Genomic DNA, 20,277 nt, shown 5'->3' with positions numbered 1-20,277 from the left:
TTTGGACAAATACGAAAACATCCCTACTGCGAAAGTCAAATAAAATCAGAATGCGTGCTACAGGCTACTCGAGCTTCCCAAAGCCACAAGATCCAGAACATGTTATTTAATTTAATGACGATGTGATCGGAAAACATTTGGAACGTTTCGATGCGTTACATTGTCTGAATTTCGGAACTGATCCTTTCAACTATCGGTGACGAATGTATATGGCAAAAGAAATATTTCACCATTTGGAATATATCCTGCGTTCAATTCTAGCTCACGTGAGATCAATTCAATCGTTCTCCATGATTTCAGATCACCTTCGTGAACCTTATCGGTTATCGAGAATCTCTTCAGGGTGACGGCACCTGATCGTTGATTCTCCTTATTTTAGTTCGACGGTTCTTTCCACACTTTACAATTCTTTTAAACTATCAGCTATGACCTGTTACAATCAAAACTTGCAAATCCTTTTACTATAAATAAAAAAATTCACGAACGAAAGCCTTGCATCTAGATATACGAAGAAAGTGGCCGTAAATTTTTTTTTACGAGACAATTTTTCTATCTCGTATCAAGTACGGTGGCGCATTGAATTGACTGCAACCCATCGCGCAGTGAACACGGATTTATCGAAAAAAAATTACTGCACAAAAGACGTATAAACGGAAGCCTATAAACTCTTTCGGTTACACTGTGCACGACTTTACTTGTCTGACTCGACTTCGCCTCGAGGCGCGCATACACACGCGGGTTTTACTCCGTGCCAGGCAAGCCACACAACCGCTACCTGATACTAAATTCACTTTTTACGCTCCCCGGCAGGCGAAATAAAATCTCCATGCATCCAGCGCCACGAAAAATCTCAGATAAATATTAGGAATACGCGACGGTGGAGCGCGGTGTACTTGCCGTGAACTCTGCTCCGACTACTTTTATGATTGTGCGGATTCTCAGCGATGTCATGAGCTTTCGGCCCGTTGGCTTCTGCGGATCGTTCAATAATATACATGTATATATATTATATATTTCTTTTTTCTGTTCCACCTTCCTCCGTCTTTTTTGCACTTGTTCTGTCTGCTCTCAGATGAAACGTTCACCGAGACTATTCTCTTTGGGCATCCGTTTGCCATTGTCTCCTCGGTATAACTCGCCGTATAAGATATTTGACAAGCCTCGAGCAGCCTCAGGCTTCCTTCGATTCCCGTCTGGTTTCAACTCAGTAATCGCGTGTCTCCTATGCACAGATCTATAACTTATCGTCTGCTTATGGTTATAATCTTATCGTACGTGTGCAGCCTGTGTCACGGATGGCTCAGCGCCATTCTATCAATCAAACTTCCGCGTGCACGGGGTACTGCTTAAGGGTATCGATAAAGCATCAATTTAAAGTTAACCAACCCCTTCGAAGTTGGCCCATAAGAATTTCGTCGCGTATACCGCCTTGTGTCAACCACCACGTAGCCTTGGCGCCACGACGCATTATAAGGACGCGCTTATGCGGGTCGCTTCGTCGAGACTCCGTCAGTATTCGAAGCTCTCTCAGAGGCTGCGCTCTCATCAATCATCGTCGTGTTTACACGGCCCGCCCTCAGTCATCCTCCTCACGTCACTTTCCATTCCTCCGCATCGTCGGTTTTATCCTCTTTCCTATTTTCTACTTTTTATTCCTCCCTGATTCCTTTTCACCGTCGCCGCCTGTACTCATTTCGATTGAAAACACCAGCTGAGATCAATTACTCACAGTCAATACGAAATCACGTTAGCTATACTCGCGTCATGTAAACGATTTCATCTGTGATCACTTGCGATACCTGAAAAGTACCCGCTCGGAAAAATTATTGTCTCCTTGAATGAAATGAAAATCAGCCGAACAATAAGTGAAATGCAGAAATTCGAATTAATTAATAACTTCCAAAGCTAAAGAAATTCCTTGCAGCTATAATTGTAGCAGAATATCGTCAGACCGGGGGCTTCAGTGGTCTCAAGATGTCGCGAGCGCAGCTTCGTAGTTGCGTCAAGTTTGCTCTCCTCTTTGGGAAAGAAAATAGAGGCAGACGTATTCGAGAGTAGGAGAAACAATTGAACAAGCAACAGTTGCTTTCAATTCCGTTCTACAGCTTCATCTGAATTCTCAAGGATGTATAGAAGAGGGTGGCAAATTCTGAACAATCCTTGAGTGGCGGACGTTGAAAACTTCTTGCAGACATTTCCTGCGCCCTAGATGTGTCGGAGTTAGTGCCGAGGCTAGGGCTGCCCTTCGTGCTACGCGAGTTGCTTGGCTTACGTGGGTGGCATACAAGGAACGATGTATAACAGCGCGGTAACAGCGTAACAGGGGCTTGAATATGAAAGTTCCGCAATAAATCAGGCATTATATGAAGCGGAACGTTCGGAGAACGGGAGCACGGCGAAAGAAACAAAAAGACGGAGAAAACTGCTGTACATTACCCTGATTGACTGTCATACACTAATAATAATTTCGGTGCCTGGCCGTAATGGGGTTATAGAATCGAGTAACGCCTGTAGAGATCACTACTCTTTCTATGGAAAATCGTAATCATACGGTTGGCACGCGTAAGATAGAAGTTACGTAAGTCATTTTGCGGGGTGGGATAAAAGAGAACTGGGAATGGCTGTTGGTTCAGTATTCTTATTTATTTGCTGTCTGGATCTTATTTGAAGAAAGACGTCACGTTTCGACAAACAAGGTAGAGCAGCTGGTGGCTTAATGTTTGATGAATCTTGGATGAGGAGAGAACGATTTATCAACATCGCCAGTGTGAGCAGCAAGAAGATGAATTTTCACAAAACACAAGAAATCAACCGTTGATCAAGTTTCAGTCGTCTCATTTCTCGGAAAGTTTCAACAAAAGCTCTGTAATTACAATGAAAGATAAATTGTGATTCGAGTTCAACTTGGATGACTATGGCAAGATTATGTTTGCAGCCCCGAACGACTCTGTAATTAATTAACGGTCATTCTTCGAGATCCCGGCGAGCTCATTTATAGGGATTCAGAGTTTTGCAGATAAAAACTCCGATCCAAGATCGGATAGCGCTTGTATTTCGGAGTTTGTCTTCCAAGTTACATCCTCTTCCTAGCCACCGGATTCTATTCATCAGAATCCTTTCAGCTACTTCTAGTGTCGGGGAAATTTTTGTTGATCGAAATTATACTTTCCTCCCGCCATGACAATCAGCGTGGCGTATTACTTTCATCAAACCGCAATTTGGAAATATATGTATATAAAAATTATCATACATGTCGCTTTGATCTTACGCATTTGCAGAACGTTCTATTAACCGTAAATTCATTCACAGTGATGTTATTCAAAATGGTCAGAACCATCAGCAGGGGTAATGAATAATTGAGTAAAGGTTATTCCGAAGCGTACGGTTAAGGAAGCTTTTATTGACATTAACCTGAGCCTGGTATCTTCATCGCGAAAAAAAGTCCAACGTCGTTATTGGACTGCTAAATTTCACGTACTTGGTTTCTCATTGGGAATTAACTAGAAAGTTGAAAATTAAGTTAAAAATCATATTACCTACCTAAGCGAACAACTATAGCAGTGCATTATTTAGTAAGTTTGCGGTTGAGTACATTTCTAAAAAGGGAGCCGTGCTCTTTGAAATATTTTAATTTTGTGAGATCGTATTCATGATTCACGTCATTTCCATACCCGCAAGATATAAAATAAGCTTATTTGAAAGACTTTTTCTTTCACGTTCCGGGATTGAGATTCTAAAGCAATTGAGGTAATTTCATACAGACGAACTTGAAACGTGTTTCAAATAAAATTGAAGAAAAATTACGAGAAACGTGTGTAGTCGTGCAATCACATAATTTTAATCACTAGAATGTATTGAAATACAAATAAACAATTTAAGAAAACGAAAATATGTAATTCCAGACTCCGTCAAACCATTCCTACATTTCCAGCTTACGTATTGCACGACGTAACCCATTTTCATAACGTAGGGAAAAAATAGATACGTTGCGTATACATTATAAACTTAAACATCACGCAGATCTCGTTCTTGCTCATTTGTCTATTTCAGCATCCGAAATGAGAATATTCCACAAGTAACTAGAATTTTACACGTGTTAGAATTAGAAGGAAGGAAATGGAGTCGGGAAAAGACTTGTGCGACGATGTCGCAGCTCAAGAAGACAGCATACATTATTCAAAAAATAAAGTAATAAGGGGGGTTTACTCGAGTGCGAGAAAAGAGGCCACGTAGTTCCATGGTGAGGATGATGCAGGTTCACGAAGTAGCAGGAAACGGAAGTGAGCCTGGCTGACGACTCTCAAATCTTTCTTGAAGTGTACATCATGGCACAGAAGAGAGACTTTTCAGTCTGATCGTCAAGTAGAACTGGCTCAGGTGTCAGTGTGAACGGATATCCCGGCATCCGCTTTATAAGCATCGATTTAAACGATGCACAGGCCTGAAAACAGTTCCGCAGTTTTGGAAATAATTTTCACAGCTTCGGTAAACTTCAATTGATAATAATCGCGAGGCACGGGCTACAACCTTATTTGTCGTTCGGCGACCCTTGGCAGAACTGACCCAATTTGGTTCCCTCCACCTCGGGGAATTACGAGCAGTGAAGTAGCAACCGTGTATTAATTGTTAGTGGAATAAGCATTAGCTACTGCGGTAGAATCTTCTCGCGGTTATCTCGAAAGTGGTATAGAGGGTCAGAAATGGGATCGGCGCGAGCGTGGAGAAGGGATGAAAACGGGAGCACGGGATCTCCGCGAGCCCGCAAAGTTATTACGAAGCAATTACCCGGAATCCGGCAATCTCGCAGTACAAAACTCGCAACGCCATAGCGATATCAAAGAATGCCAGGATGGTTGATGCAAACGTAGAAGAGAGAACGGCAAATTCTGCCAGGGTGATGAAAGGGACCGAGCACGGTGGATTAAATGATAAACCTGTTAGAGAGGGCAAAGATGATTGATGCATTTCTCGGAAATCTTTGCAGCTCTGCAGGTAAGTCGACTTCATGGTAATCGTTTTTACTCTGCATAGACGAAATAATGCTGTCTGATAAAGTGTTCTTTGTTTTTTAATTTTTTTCAAATGCACACGTATATTATGAAGGAGAATTAGGTACTCGGAGAAAGCTGTTACATTAATTAGAGTTCGCAGAAGCCCCAACTTCATCAAATACTGGATGGAATTAAAAGTAAATGGAATGGATAATTTCTAGGGTGAACAACTTTCTTGTCATTTTTGAAAACTTTCTACGGCGCAAAGTTTGAAATTTTATAATGGCGCCAGGGTCGCCCGCAGGTAATTTCTGCCTCTCTCACCCTGACAACAACTGAATTAAATACAAAATTTCACAGTGTTTCATTACCAAAGACATGAGGTACGTATAACTTATATAGTAAAGCCTTTTACTTATTCAAAGGCTTCTCGGAATTCCTAATCACTGAGAGAGCAGAAATTGCGACCTCTTTCTCGAAACTCTGATTCAGCTCTTTGATATCATCACACAAAAACTTAGGATATAAATTTTCATTTTTCGGCCTAATTATTCCGGATACACAAAATATCACTTCAGACATCCGCGAGAAGTAGAAAACGCGGTCTCGAAACCAAGTTTCAACACAGCGCAGGTATACAATAATTTATTCTTTCCACACGAACATGAGTACCCTCCGAATAGAATGCAACTGTTTGATTCCCAGGATATCGGTTCTACGTAAGTTGAAAACTTTCCCCTTCCACACACTTTTTGCTCCTTTCGACCTCACCATCTCTAGAAATGTTCGATACTTCAACACTGGTTGAAACAACGTGTCGCATCTGTGCCCAAATTCAGGAAATTCCGGTTAGGCAGCAATCGCATAAAGTCTTCAAACTTTGAAGTGAGTTATTTAATTTCACATTGGGTTACCAACAGAACAACCCGGGGATCTCGTTGCGTTACCTTCGCGTACGCAAGGAGTATTAAAGAAACGTAATTGCATGGTGACGGTATTTTTTCGTCATGTATACGTTATGCTTCGGAGGCTGGAACGACGCAGTAGAGGAAGCGGGTTGATGCCGTCTCGGTGGGAACTTGGGCAGGTGTGTGTGATGCGGTATGTTGACTGACTACAGCTTCTCATGTTGCCCCCCCCCCCGTCGCTCCGTAAACCCTCAGGAGCTTTGCTTCGCGAGGGTGTGGCTAATGCACGCCGAAAGGGTTTACCGCGCTCTGCTCCTAACCTCGACGACCCCCGCCACCCCTTACGACCTTCCGGCGCTCTTCCTGCTGCAGGGAAAGTGCAAAGTGCACTGGAAACTCCAGCTAAGCCACGCGCGACGAATCTCGGCAACACGTCGATGTTACGCGCGCGTATCCAGGTTGCGCTTGAACACAGGATATGCGCATTTTGGGTAAGCGATGAAGAACCGCTGACCGATCAATTCCATTACATCTCAAAAATAAATTTCTATCACGGCTTACGGTTCATCGGCGTGCGGGTAGAGTTCCTTGCTTCATAATACGTACATATCCTATCCACTTGTTAATAAGCGAATGAATGCACCATTTTCTTTTTTTTTTCATTTCACAACGAGAAAAACTTGGATCGACAAAATTTTTTCACGCATTACTCAATGCATAACTAAGACTTGAGTCGAGAACGTGAGCCAAATTACCCTTGGCACAGTAATGACATTGTTACGTACGAAACTGACGTTGATACAGCCACTGCATCGTCCTGGTGAAACTGTTTTTTTTTTTTTTTTTTTTATAGAAAGCGCGTTACTGCCAGAATCCGGATGCGATCGCATTATAATTAGACATTAATTATGTAACGTAACGAAATAACAATTGGGGTTGGCTGGTGAATCGGATATTCAGAATATTTTTCCAGTCTCATTTGCATGTCAAATTTCAGACGTGTTAGCAACTGCAATGCTTCGGAAAAGCGCAATTAAGGTTGAAATAGCTGATGAAATACTTCATCCGTTGAATTCACGTTGCCAAATTCTCTGTAATACCGTGCCTAGTGACAGTCATCGATAGTGATAAGTGCATCAAGAAGTAGCGGAATCGTTCAGCATCAGCTGCAAATTTGTATAAATGCCTTGTATAAAAAACTGATATGAGGACAGTATAATATTGGCAGGAGTAAAGTTTATTGGCTTTACGAAAATCAATACCAAATAGTAATGGTCGTTTCTTCTTTCTCAGGTCCGTTGATCGTTCAATTCCATCATATTGGATCCGTTGAGAAGGCATTAAACGGAAGCAGCAGAGAAACGGAGCGCAAGGCGTTAGGGGCTGTTCACACCAGAAACGACTGGGCGACGTCAATACGACGAAAATCCAGGTAGTAAAATGCTAATATTATTTCCACTCGACCAAAATCCCATCTCGCCTTTCTCATTTCTCGCGATAACTTGGAATGGTACAAAATCCCGCGTTGTAGGTGTCAAGATATTCAGTCCGGTGGAAACGAGACTTTATCGGCATCGGTGGTATGGCGGATGAAAAAGGAAGGGTGCTTCGCGGAGCTTAATAAATCCCTAATTTCAGCAAGGCTATTGAATTTCGCTTAAGACAGCGGTTGAATACCGTTCCCCGTTTTCCAACCAACTTCGTATAGGTGGGGCACCCTAATCTATTCCCGGTTAGCGTCCACGCGATCTCCTTATACCCGAGTCTCTGCCCCAGCAGACTAGCTGCCGTGGATTATTGCATGTGATTAACGCCGTCGTTATGACTCGAAGAATCTCGCGCGCGAATTGAAATAATTAATTAACCACGTTACGCGGGTGCATCGACGTATATCTTTTCAACAATGGTCAAGTAATTGTTGCAGCCCAGACTGAGCGAGTCTCGGATTCGTTTTCACCAAAGTTTCATGCGGGGGTTTCATTGACTGCGAATGCGACTTCGACAAACAAGCCAACAGAGTCTGAAATTGAGTTTTCTCTGTCGAGCCAATTGCCCAAAGATACGCTTTGTTTCGCGTGATTTCAACCAAGCCAGAACCCTGACGCTTATCCACACCGACGACTTGGCTCACGTTCAAGTTCTCAATAATAATCTCAGAACTCGTTGCTATGATCAAAAACTTCGTTGAACTGTTCAAAAGAGGCATAACATCACAACGGTAACGATTCAAAATGAAGTCTGCCCGCCGGGGTGAAATGAATAACACTCTGTGTATTACCAGCACATTTATTCCCTGGAATTCGTTCGTCGCGAGCTAACCTGGAAGCCGGTTTCAAGCACTTGGTAATAATATCGGGAACGTAGATATGTTTTCAAATCCCCACGAGCCTGCGGCGGTTGAAAGAGTTGAGTAAAAAATAACATTGTGAAAAACGAAACCGCGAACTCACTCGTCGACGGAATTCTCTATTCAGCCTTTCCTATCGTTAGAATGTCTAAAGTATTCCGTGTGGTTATCTCAGCTCGGCGTTAAATTACGAAAGGATGAAGAAAACCGGAGTAAATTTCATACGACGGTGAAAAAGAGTATAACGGCCGACCAGACGAGGACGCGGCGGAAGCGCGGAGGCATTGTATGACTTGGCGACACCCTAATGACGCACCTTAATGAGATCAGATTCCCCGCTACGTGAACACTTGCCAGCATGCATTACTGCCACCCAGGCACTGTACAAGATCGGATCTCTATCGAGTGAGAACAGCTATACATACACCTGCAGCAACTACAAAGTAAGCAAGGCGTACGCTTAACGAAGTGAGAATATGCAGAACAATGGGGCGATGGAGTGTTTCGAGAGGATGTTTTTCTGACGAATTAAACCCAGTCGAAACCCTTTCACTAATTCGATCATCGAATGTCCGCACTCCGATTGCGTAGAAATCCATCGATGGACACGCTTCAAAATTTTATCGGCGATATTTGAATGGATTGCTGAATCGAGCACCGAGTTGCCAGAGATCGCATTCAAGTACAAGCCAATTGACGGTAAACAAACGGCAGCGCCTCATCGATCACCCCCAACTTTTCCAACTATTATACCTTGGAGGAGAAACGCTTTGCCAAACTCCAGCCTCTCCGAGATGCAGACCACTGATTATGTCCAACTTCGCATAACGGGTCAGAAATGCGGCCCAATAACCAAACGCCAGAAAATTAATCCCTTAACAAGTTCGGCTACTCGCCAGCATTCGTCGTTCCGAAATTCTCCTTGCATCCCACCGGCGCGCTGATCTACCGACATTGATTTAGGTCCGTTTTCGTCGGTGTGGCTACCAACCGCAACCAATCTTATTATCGTCTAGCGAATTTCCGTAAAGTTATTGCAACTATGTCGTAACTGCTTAGGTACAAATTGTGAAATATGCATGCTCGGGTATCAAGCTCCGAGTTTAGAGACGATTTTACCTTGCCGCCCGTAATAACTCTCAAGGTTTCTCAAAACTTTCCAGCCACTGCTGATGTAACTCAATATACGTGGACGAACGGCCATTTTTGCTACGTTGATAGATAGTTCCTGAATGTTTGAAATCTTTGAAATCTACTGCAAAGTCATATTTACTGTAATCGAAACAAATGGCAACAAGAATCCCGACGGCCATGGTTAATGCAATTACCTATTTATTACAGCTCGTAACAAGCAAGTGCTATTTCAAATATAGCTAAATTTATTCAAATCTATTCAGTCCTAATACGTAATGATACCCGACGGCACCTGACCCGAGTGAACTTATGAATATAACGGTGAGAGGATTCTGCGTCGCCACGTAGTTGTCGTAACACTTTGGGTGATTTTTTCACTCCGTCATGCTCCACCGTCTTGAACGAATAATTTTAATTCAGATAAAAAACTGTCTGCACCATCTTTGAAAATGCTTTTCAACTTTGTAAATATGTACAAGTATTACGTGCATAAAGGCGCGACGCGACGGTACGTAAGCTTGGGTGCGGTGGCAACAGCGGTTCTTGCATTTTCATTTGTCACTTTTATTCCACGAGTTTCATAGAAACAATGTTTGCGCTTTAGAATAGCGTCGTTCTGCTGGTAGCCTGCATAAAATCTTTCATGTTGCTTTATTCGGGTCGTATTTTATTTCCTAGAGCATGTTAAGACGAGGTAGAAAAATATTGTGTCAGCCAATCGCGCGTCGTACTGAACCTGACACGTGTTACGTAATGAGTATAAACATGTACTCTGCCCATTTCCCGAAAATTTAAGAGAGAAATACATTTATATTTGGTTCTCCTGTGAAACTGTATTTCTGCTTCAATGGTAAAAATATATAATTAGTGAATTATACTTCGAAACTCATTCCTTTTGTTTAGAGAGATGGCAAAAAGATATGGATCATCGACGTGGGATCCGCGAATTAGTGACGAGAACGAGTGTGAATGAAACGAAAGTGATGTTGAGATGGAGAGAGATGATGATTAATAGTAACCGAGAATTTTTATTGGTTTTGATGCGGCGATACAGACCGTATCGCAAGAGAACGTTACAGAGAGTGAAGATTTTACAGAGCGAGAGAACACATAGATTATACACATACATGATTTCGAGATAGTAGACAATACATGAGATACAGCTGATGGGTTTTGAGTCGCGACACGGGCAAGCGGCGAGATTTGACGCAGAGACGGCAAGTAAACATTGCACGCGAGTGTGCGTACATGTGCGAGGACGATTTTGAGTGTCGCGAGACACACATTTAACTATTCGATACCTTGCCGAAACATACCGCCCGCTTCGCTATCGGTAACGATCGCGAAATTAGATTATGCCGCCCGCCGTGCGTTATTTATTCTTAGAGTCAATAATTGTCTTAAGAGGACACTGGAAGCACACACAATTTTACGATTGGACGTTTTAACACAGAGGATTTCGTTTTAACGGTCACAACGCGAACGAGACCGTCGGTTCCCGGATGCACTTCGATCACTCTCGCGAGGGGCCACACAGATGGAGGTAGATTTTCGTTTTTTACGAGAACGATGGATCCGATTTTGATGTTCCCGTGATGAGCCTGCCATTTCGAGAGGTTTTGGAAGGACTGAAGATACTCCGTACTCCACCGTTTCCAAAAATGCTCCAGCATTTGACGCGAGTGTTGCCAATGCGATAGCCGTTGAACTGGCACCTCGATGAGTGACGGCTCAGGAATTGTGTTCAATGCTGAGCCGACGAGAAAGTGTCCTGGAGTCAAGGCACTTGGATCCCGTGGATCGTCCGAGATAGCGCAAAGAGGTCGAGAATTAAGCGTGGCTTCTACTTGCGTGAGGAACGTCGAGAATTGCTCGAACGTTTGAGTAGCTTCTCCGATGACTCGTTTGAGGTGAAATTTGACTGATTTCACTCCGGCTTCCCATTTTCCACCGAAATGAGGCGCGGAGGGAGGATTGAACCGCCACTGGGTTCCGTGTGATGCGAGGGTGTTTGCGATTTCTGCGAACTCCTTTGACGATGCAGCGAGAAGACGGCGAAGTTCTGAGTCTGCGCCGACGAGATTCGTTCCACAATCGCTTGCGATTGAGGCACAAATTCCTCGTCGAGATGTGAAGCGTTTGTACGCCGCGATGAATGCCTCCGTCGTGTAGTCCGAAACTAGCTCGAGATGCACAGCCGAGGTCGTGAAGCAGATCAAGATAACGATATATCCCTTGCATGATTTCGCTCCTCTTCCGCGGGAGGCTCGAATCGAGAATGGACCAGCGTAGTCAACGCCAGAGTGAAGAAACGGCCTTGATTGCGTGACTCGAGACTGAGGGAGTTGGCCCATCTGTTGGCTGCTGAGGGTGGCGCGATGACGCGCACAAGGAACGCAACGATGTATGAACATGCGGATCGGTACTCTTCCTCCCAGGATCCAGTACCGCTGTCGGATTGTAGCGAGAGTGAGTTGCGGACCTCCGTGGAGCGTCAACCGATGATGATGATCGATGATCAATGTGGAGAACGATGATTCGCGAGGCAAGATGAACGGGTGCTTTCCGTCATACGAAAGCAATGAGTGATTCAGTCAACCACCGACTCTGAGGAATCCGTTCGAATCGATGAACGGCGTGAGTCGCGATAGTGGATGACTTCGAGTGAGACTTGAGCTTGTCTCGATTTGGCGAATTTCTTCTGCAAAGTACGCCTGCTGGGTCACCTTGGTCCAAAACAGTTGGGCGTCGCTCAATTCGAGAGTAGAGATCGGTCCGACAGTGATAGACGTGTTTACGCGATTCGATGTCGTCTTCGCGAGGAACCGATTTGCTGCGCGTTTACACAATGATGTGACTTTGAGGAGAGTCGATAGTTTTGAGTAGCGATCGACGAGATCCCAGATTTGTAGCGGCTTAGCTGTTGCGATGTGCGTCGACAGCCCTTTTCTTTCCTCGAGATGAATGTTTTCTTCCGGTCGCGGAGATAAGGATGGCCAATTGACAGAAGGCTTCGAGAGCCAGGATGGTCCGAAGGTCCAAAGTTCTGATTTTTGAAGTTGCTCCGGAGATGTACCACGAGACGCAAGATCAGCGGGGTTTTCAAAACCCGAGATGTGATACCAACGAGCGTGCGCGAACTCTTGGATTTCCGTTACGCGATTACGAACGAATTCCTTCCACCGCGATGGGTGGCTTTTGATCCACGCGAGCGCGACTGTGGAATCCGTCCACAGATAAACCGGAGTGTTTTCGAAATTAAGAGTCTTTTCCACATGACACATCAACCGGACGAGAAGATTCGCAGCACAGAGTTCGAGACGAGGAATTGTCACCTTCTTTAGCGGCGCTACTTTAGTTTTCGCGCACACTAGTGAAACGCGCACTTCGTGAGTGTTGATATACGTTCGCGCGTAGATCACTGCGCCTAATGCACTTTGAGAGGCGTCCGCGAAACCGTGGATCTCTATTCCGAGAGATGCTGAACTTGACCCGATCCATCGTGGGATGGTGATAGCTGAGATGCCTTGAAGATCTTGTAGAAACTCGATCCATCGCGAGGACAATGAAGCTGAGAGCGGCTCGTCCCAGTCGAAACCGAGTGCCCACAATTCCTGCATAAAGATTTTGGCTCTGATCGTGATCGGCGAGAGCCATCCGAGAGGATCAAAGAGCTGCGCGGTTTGTGAGAGAACTTTTCGTTTCGTGAAATTGTCCCGAGTTTGATGAATTTGCGGAGAGAACGCAAACGCGTCGATGTCTGGTCTCCACGCAAGACCGAGAGCCCGAAAGAATGGACTTTGATCGAGATTCAGATGCATCGCGATCTCTTGATGGTTTCGAGAAATGTCAACGAGAGTTTCTGGGTGGCTTGAAGTCCACTTTTGAAGTTCAAAGCCGCCCGCCTTGAGCAATTGATTGAGTTCGTTGATTTTCTCGCGACCTTGATCAACGTCCTCTGCTCCTAAGAGGATGTCGTCGACGTACGTGTTCTCGAGAATGACGTGGCTCGCAAAGGGATACTGCTTACCTTCGTCGTGAACGAGTTGATGAAGAACACGGATCGCGAGATACGGAGCGCTTGCAAGACCATACGTTACCGTAGTCAGTTGATATTCTTCAATCGGTAGCTCTGGTTCTTCCCTCCAGAGGATTCGCTGAAAATCTTGGTCATCATTGTGGACCAAAATTTGTCGGTACATCTTGACGATGTCTGATGAGAACGCGACTGGATATTGTCGCCAGCGTAAGAGAACGTCCGCGAGGTCGGTTTGCACTTTTGGACCGACGAGAAGATTGTCATTGAGAGAGAGTCCGAGGTTGGTTCTTCGAGACCCGTTGAACACGACACGCAACTTTGTTGTTGAACTGCTGTCGCGAACTACACCGTGATGGGGAAGATAAAACACGCGGGAATTGTCTTCAGGTATATTGATAGCGCGATGCATGTGCCCGAGTTGACGATATTCACGAAGGAAGCTCGAGTAAGCCTCCTTGAGTTTCGCGTCGCTACCGAACCGTTTCTCCAAACGACGGAGCATTTGATGCGCGGGATTCCGCGAGTTGCCGAGCTCTACCGAATTGTCTTTGAGCGGCAGCCGAACTACGTAACGACCGGACGCAGTTCGAGAAACCGTTTCGCGAAAGTGTTGCTCACAACGCTCTTCTTCGGACGTTAGTGCCAAAGGTTTCGACACTTCTTCCTGCTTCCAAAACTGCTGCACGAGATCGAGCAGTTCGTGATCGAGGGAGCATTGGAAGCCTTGGACTGCGCTATACGAGGGGCTTGCTGCTTCCGCTGAAACGCAGCCGGAGAGGACCCAACCGAACTGAGTTTCTTGCGCGATTGGTGTTCCTGGTGCTCCTCTTCGAACTCCTTGACCAATGATGTTGCTGTAGATGTCAGCTCCGAGAATTACGTCGATTTGACTGGGATGTGCAAAGCTTGGATCCGCGAGGTTGAGTCCTCGTAGATGAGGCCAGTCTTCGACGAGAAGTCGAAATGAGGGTAGATACGATGTGAGTCGTGGAAGCACGAGTGCCTCCACCTGACATGAGAACGAGGTGTGAGCACGAGATTGGAGTTGCAATGTCGCGATGCCGCGAGTCACTGCCGATTGATGAGCTCCGACGCCAATGATCGGTATCGTTGCTTGATGCCGACGTAGTCGCAATTGTTGCGCTAGCGACTCCGTGACGAATGAACTTTCGGATCCTTGATCGAGTAGAGCGCGAGCGATGATTCTTTCTCCAGTCTCCGGATTCGAAGCGATCAATTGCACTGTGGCGAGAAGAACTGGATTCGAGAGCGCTTGATCATTGTAGGCTGAGCTGAGTGGTTGCTCACCTGAGAGGCGCTGTTCGAGATCGGTGCGTTCTGCACTGCAGGTTGCGCTACTGCGGCCTGTCCTTGAGATGTGCCGCTGTTGGCAGCTGTCGAGATTGAAGAAGAGTTTCGATGCAGCAAGGAATGATGTCGACCGTTGCACACGCGACACGTTTTGTTGGATCGACAGTCCTTCTGCTAATGTGGACCGAGACAATTGAAGCAAAGCTTTTTCGCAGAAACCACTTCCCTTCTTTGATCCAGAGATTTGTCGCGAAAGGTCGAACAGAACGCGATGTAGTGGTTGCCTTTGCAACAAGCACACGACTGTTCCTTTGATTGCGCTGTATGTGACCTTGTCGTCTGAAGATTTGACCTTCCTTGCGATGAGTGCGGTTTCGACGTCGCGATTTTATTATGAGCATGAGCTTGCTCCACGGCTTCGAGGGTGTGGATGCGACCGATGAGAAACGCCTTGAGCTCCGCAAACGTGGGGGGCTCGAGTTTCTCGCTAACACTTTTCTCCCACTCTTCGAGAGATGCTGGGTCGAGCTTGCGAATCGTCATGTGCACGATGATGTGATCCCCTAATTTCTCGGGACTATCGAGAAGTTCGAGTGCGCCAAGAGCTTCGCAAGTGTTGCTGTGCAAGCTCTTCAGTTCTGATGACGACTTTTTCGTGACACGAGGAATCGCGAAAAGTGTCGCGAGATGAGAATCCGTCAAAAGTCTCTTGTTTTCGTACCGTGAGACGAGAGTTTCCCAGGCTCGAGGGAAGTTTTCAGCGGTAAGAGCGATGTTTTTAATGAGTTGTGACGGTTCATCGGTAAGACTTGTTTTTAGGTAGTGCAGTTTTTCCACTTCCGAGAGTTGCGAATTTTCGCGAACGATTGATGTGAAGAGGTCGTGGAAAGACTTCCAGTCTGAGTAATTGCCCGAGAACGTAGGCAATTCGATGCGTGGTAGCCGTTTTGAGGCTCCTCCAGTTGTGAGTTGGGGGGCTACGGCTGTTGGCACGATCGGTGCCGATAGAGTCTTGAGAGTTCCGAGTAGATCGAGCATCTCTCCCTTCGCGTTTAAGTATTGCTCTTCGCACTGTCCATAATAGTCTTTCGCGAAATACGAAAGTCTTTTGATAGCGTCGAGTTGATCACCTTTTGCTGCGATTCTAATTTGATCGACTGTCTCGTGCATGTCTTGGAACTTCAGCCAATTTGAATTTAAAGCATCTAATCGCGATTGCACTTGCCCGAGGGTTGTTTTTGCTTCACCGAGCAAGTTTTCGAGAGTGCGACAGATGCGCGTGAAGAGATCGGTTTGACGTTCAATGTATTCGTCGATCGTCATCTTGACAAACGAGAAAGTGTAACTCACGCGACGAACAGAGTTTTCACGAACGAGATACGCACACAGTGATAATAGGGCGTCGCGATACACACTTCGAGAGATCGGTGTTGTTGACGCTCAGATCTTAGTCACGGTCACTACAGAGGACACCGCACGTTTGAATTTAACGGACGCGACTGATTTTGATGATGGTTTTCACCGATAACGATATTGTTCACTTTGATTACGTGAACTTTCGCAACTTGATGCACACGCGATAGTTCCGTTTCACTCACTGGCTAATTCGTTTTCCCGTAAGTCGCAACGATTCGAAAGATTCGACTCGATTTGCGAATGATCCGATTCGATTCGCGACTGATCCGGCTCGAAGGACCAAAAAATGTTTAGAGAGATGGCAAAAAGATATGGATCATCGACGTGGGATCCGCGAATTAGTGACGAGAACGAGTGTGAATGAAACGAAAGTGATGTTGAGATGGAGAGAGATGATGATTAATAGTAACCGAAAATTTTTATTGGTTTTGATGCGGCGATACAGACCGTATCGCAAGAGAACGTTACAGAGAGTGAAGATTTTACAGAGCGAGAGAACACATAGATTATACACATACATGATTTCGAGACAGTAGACAATACATGAGATACAGCTGATGGGTTTTGAGTCGCGACACGGGCAAGCGGCGAGATTTGACGCAGAGACGGCAAGTAAACATTGCACGCGAGTGTGCGTACATGTGCGAGGACGATTTTGAGTGTCGCGAGACACACATTTAACTATTCGATACCTTGCCGAAACACCTTTATTTTCTTTCGTCGAACACGCGGTGGTGGATGTTGCCTGAAAGTATGTTTCAACTTCTAAAACCAGAAAATTACAGTGCGTTGTTTTACAGAAGCCTTTATGGGTTCTGAAAACCCGGGAAGGTTCATTATAAGAAGATAATTAATTACAACAATGATTACATTCGAACGTAATGTGTGATACGTCGCGGAAGCCCAGATTTTTTATGGCAGGCACTCTTTAAGGGGATGCTTTACTCGGTTTCGACGTAGAGTGACATATTTTCAAATATCTGTGTCAACGTATCTCAAATGCTAAAAAATGGCTCAACAGTCCAATACTAGATGCAACTCTGAATAAAAACGTGCCCAACAATTCTGGTGTCACCCAAAAATAAGAATATAACATGAAAATTCCGAAATCGTATTAATCGTTTATCGTAATTTCGTAGTTTTCATGTGTTCAATATAAGGACTTGGCTCGGATGAATCGTTCAAAGGACCAATCTGAGTCTGCGCGAAGAAAATATATATTTGAAAGTTAATTATAATAAACGAGGTAAGATAGGAAAAGTAATTGAAATCGGACGAATAATCGTGGTATTTTAACGTGAGTAGATCTGTATTGGAAGAATCTGAGAAGTATAGAAACAGTGTTAATTCGTTGTTGATTGAGGAGGTTTGTCCAGAGATGTAGGCACAAGTTAGTTATTTTCAAAGGTGAATATACAATATATCCAGACTTAAAGGTAGCAGTACATATAATGCGATCCATGATTGTGAACGAACGAGTCGTTTAGATAAAATAGCGCGAACTAGGCGCTGCGGACAAGATTGCACGAACTAGGTGCATTGACGACAGTGCACGAACTAGGCGCTTGAACGAAAAATGCACGAACTCGGTGCGGTAAAATAAAAAAGCGTACTCATTGTCAACCTGTTATTTAACCAAGATATGGGGTCTTTCGATACTCAAGGCTGATGTAAACTCGGCGGTGGTCAGACTAGCAGTGAGCGTCGCTCCGCGGTGGCGCTTTTATAAGAAGTGGTTTGTTGTATCATCGAGCGTTCGGCAGTCGTTCGGTGAAGTCACAATTCTAGGAATAGCGACTGACAGATTATCTGCTCCCCTGCCGAATTATACTCTTAGGTGATCATTCATTCATTGTAGGCGGAAGTGAATTCGATAGTGTAAATTTATACATGCAGAAATTTATTAGTTTAATCACAATAAAAGAAAAAATATAACTGTAAGGTTACTAAACATCATGCTATATCTTTATTTTTGCCTGACGCCAGAATTGTTGGGCATGTTTTTGTTCAGAATCGCATGCAGAATTGAGCTCTTATATTTGAGATCTATGGACTTACGTGTTTCGAAATAATACGTCAGTCTATGTCGAAATCGGGTTCAACATTCCCTTAATCCATATTTCCCTGTGATAAAAATGGTCTTGAACTTAAAAAATAGTAGTTGGGCATTTATTGCCCAAGGAATCGGCTGGCTTAATTATTTCAACGCCCGTTAAAAGCTACGTATTTGCCGACACGACGGACGAATGCAGTGGTACTACTACTAGAAAATATCCGTCTGAACGGTCGGAACGATCGCAGGCTGTACTACTTTTTTCTTGGTGCGATACAAGCGTTCGAAATCCAAGAAGCGAATACCATTTGAGCATCGTAGCGACCCGCTCCGATGAGAGATACTCGAAGTAAGCTTCTTAAAACTCGACATGGTGTCACATCAAAGGAAAGCTCACTACAAATTCTGTGTGAAGTTGTTTGTTTCAAGCGATATGTCCATAGAGCGGAATAAATTGAGTTACCAACGAATGCCGGCGCTCCTCGCGAGATCTTCATCTCTAACAACAAAACGTCTCCGCAGCCTTTGCATTACTTTATTCTTCATCTTCCTACTTTTCAAGGTCTGAGGTTGGCAGTGAGCGGCTTTGTTCCGATGCAGCAGCGGCAGCAGTTTTTGCACAGTCGATTTTATTATTTAGAACGAGGGCCGTTAAGTGGAGCTTTCCAGAAATCGGTGAAATTTAATCAAACGCTGTCTCCAGCTTCGATGCTCTCAGCAGTGCCAGTTTTGAATATACGTCACGGACGAGATTGACTCGATATTGAGAGGAGCCCCTAATGCTTTTCAACTGTAATAAATACGAATAATTTTCACCTACAGTTATATTGGCCCGTATTTCGTTGCTTTCATTCTCTGTTTACGTGACTGGTATTGTTACTCTCAGATTCCCGTGCTATTATTTTTATTCGATTTTACTTCACACGGTGAGAGAAAAGAAAACAAGACTATCGGCTCGGAAACTGCTCCCCTCTGCTACCCGCTTGCGAACTTCGCCGGGTCTCGTGCGAGCAAGTGAATTGCCCATGAAATAAATTGTTGAATAGGCTATAAGCAATTCCGATACTGTCCAATAAACCGCGAACAAAGGTGGTCACTTGCATAGCAATTCATTGTTGGAACCCATTTTCACCCCACCCAAAGGAAAAGGAGCGGCGCACATTAGAGGGAATTCAGATTTATCACAATTTCGTGGAGCAAATAGGCAAAACAGGCAATCAACGATTGCGAGATAAGGCTAGTGCCGCGAATGGTTTCACCAGAGCCGCCGAAATATCGAATGACTGATTGATTGATTGATTGATTGATTGATTGATTGATTGATTGACTGATTGATTGATTCCTCTGCCTAGCTCACCCGGAGGAAAAAGAATTCGCAACCGTAACGTCTGAACGGAACCACAGAGGTGGGAAAAAAGACATCTTGAGTGATTCGGATAGTCTGCCTCGTATCACCCGAACGGAAATTCATCGTGTCGAAGCTGCAGGCTTTCGTTAACCGTGCGTTCCTCAATCTCTCTCAAACATTTTCGCGACCTTCTTTCACCCTCGCGCATTTTTTCCGCAATAAAACATATCGCATGAGTAATCGTTCGTAGAAATTGGGTTCATCCAGCGGCTCACTTTTTCAGTAGCTGAATCAACCACGAAGAAAGCGCCCACCGATATTCTAAAAACTTTGTCAGCGTTACTGCGGAGTTGAAAATGAAATTGAGCGTGTGCATAATACTGCATATGAAAACTGCCCGGCGTGTTACTGCCGATATTGTACGCGGAGCCGTGTGCTAGGTGTGTAAGGACACAGTCGTAACGCCTATCGGCGTGCCGGTAGTCAGGCCGGCGTGTTATTAGAGGAAACAGATGTGGTCGAGTGGAGACACAGCCTGCACGACTCGAATATTATTGCCACTGCAGGCTAAATATACATCTGCGAGCCAGACGCGAAAGGGTGCAAGTCAGATTTCGTAGCGAAAAAATCAAGCTGCACCAGGTGAATTTGATTCAATTTTCCACTTGAAAGTTTATCGTGGGTATGGTGGATATGATGGAATAGAATTAGATAACGGGTAATGTTTGCA

The 20,277-nt window shown here is 44.8% G+C and overlaps 2 protein-coding genes across 2 annotated transcripts; both read right to left on the bottom strand.

The window, feature by feature from the left end:
• Positions 1-10,780: 10,780 nt before the first annotated feature.
• LOC124217320 (uncharacterized) lies at positions 10,781-11,734 on the bottom strand. The gene has a single exon (XM_046622729.1). It carries the CDS (start codon positions 11,732-11,734, stop codon positions 10,781-10,783), a length of 954 nt encoding a protein of 317 aa, XP_046478685.1.
• A 240-nt stretch (positions 11,735-11,974) lies between these two features.
• Positions 11,975-16,053, bottom strand: LOC124217319 (uncharacterized). Its single transcript, XM_046622727.1, has 2 exons — positions 15,062-16,053; positions 11,975-15,014 (listed from the first exon to the last, which is right to left on the bottom strand). Exons 1-2 carry the CDS (start codon positions 16,051-16,053, stop codon positions 11,975-11,977), a joined length of 4,032 nt encoding a protein of 1,343 aa, XP_046478683.1.
• Positions 16,054-20,277: the final 4,224 nt, after the last annotated feature.

Source organism: Neodiprion pinetum, chromosome 4 (genome assembly GCF_021155775.2).
Source record: "Neodiprion pinetum isolate iyNeoPine1 chromosome 4, iyNeoPine1.2, whole genome shotgun sequence".
NCBI classification, from domain to species: domain Eukaryota; kingdom Metazoa; phylum Arthropoda; class Insecta; order Hymenoptera; family Diprionidae; genus Neodiprion; species Neodiprion pinetum.
This window is presented reverse-complemented; position numbering and strand designations above follow the sequence as displayed.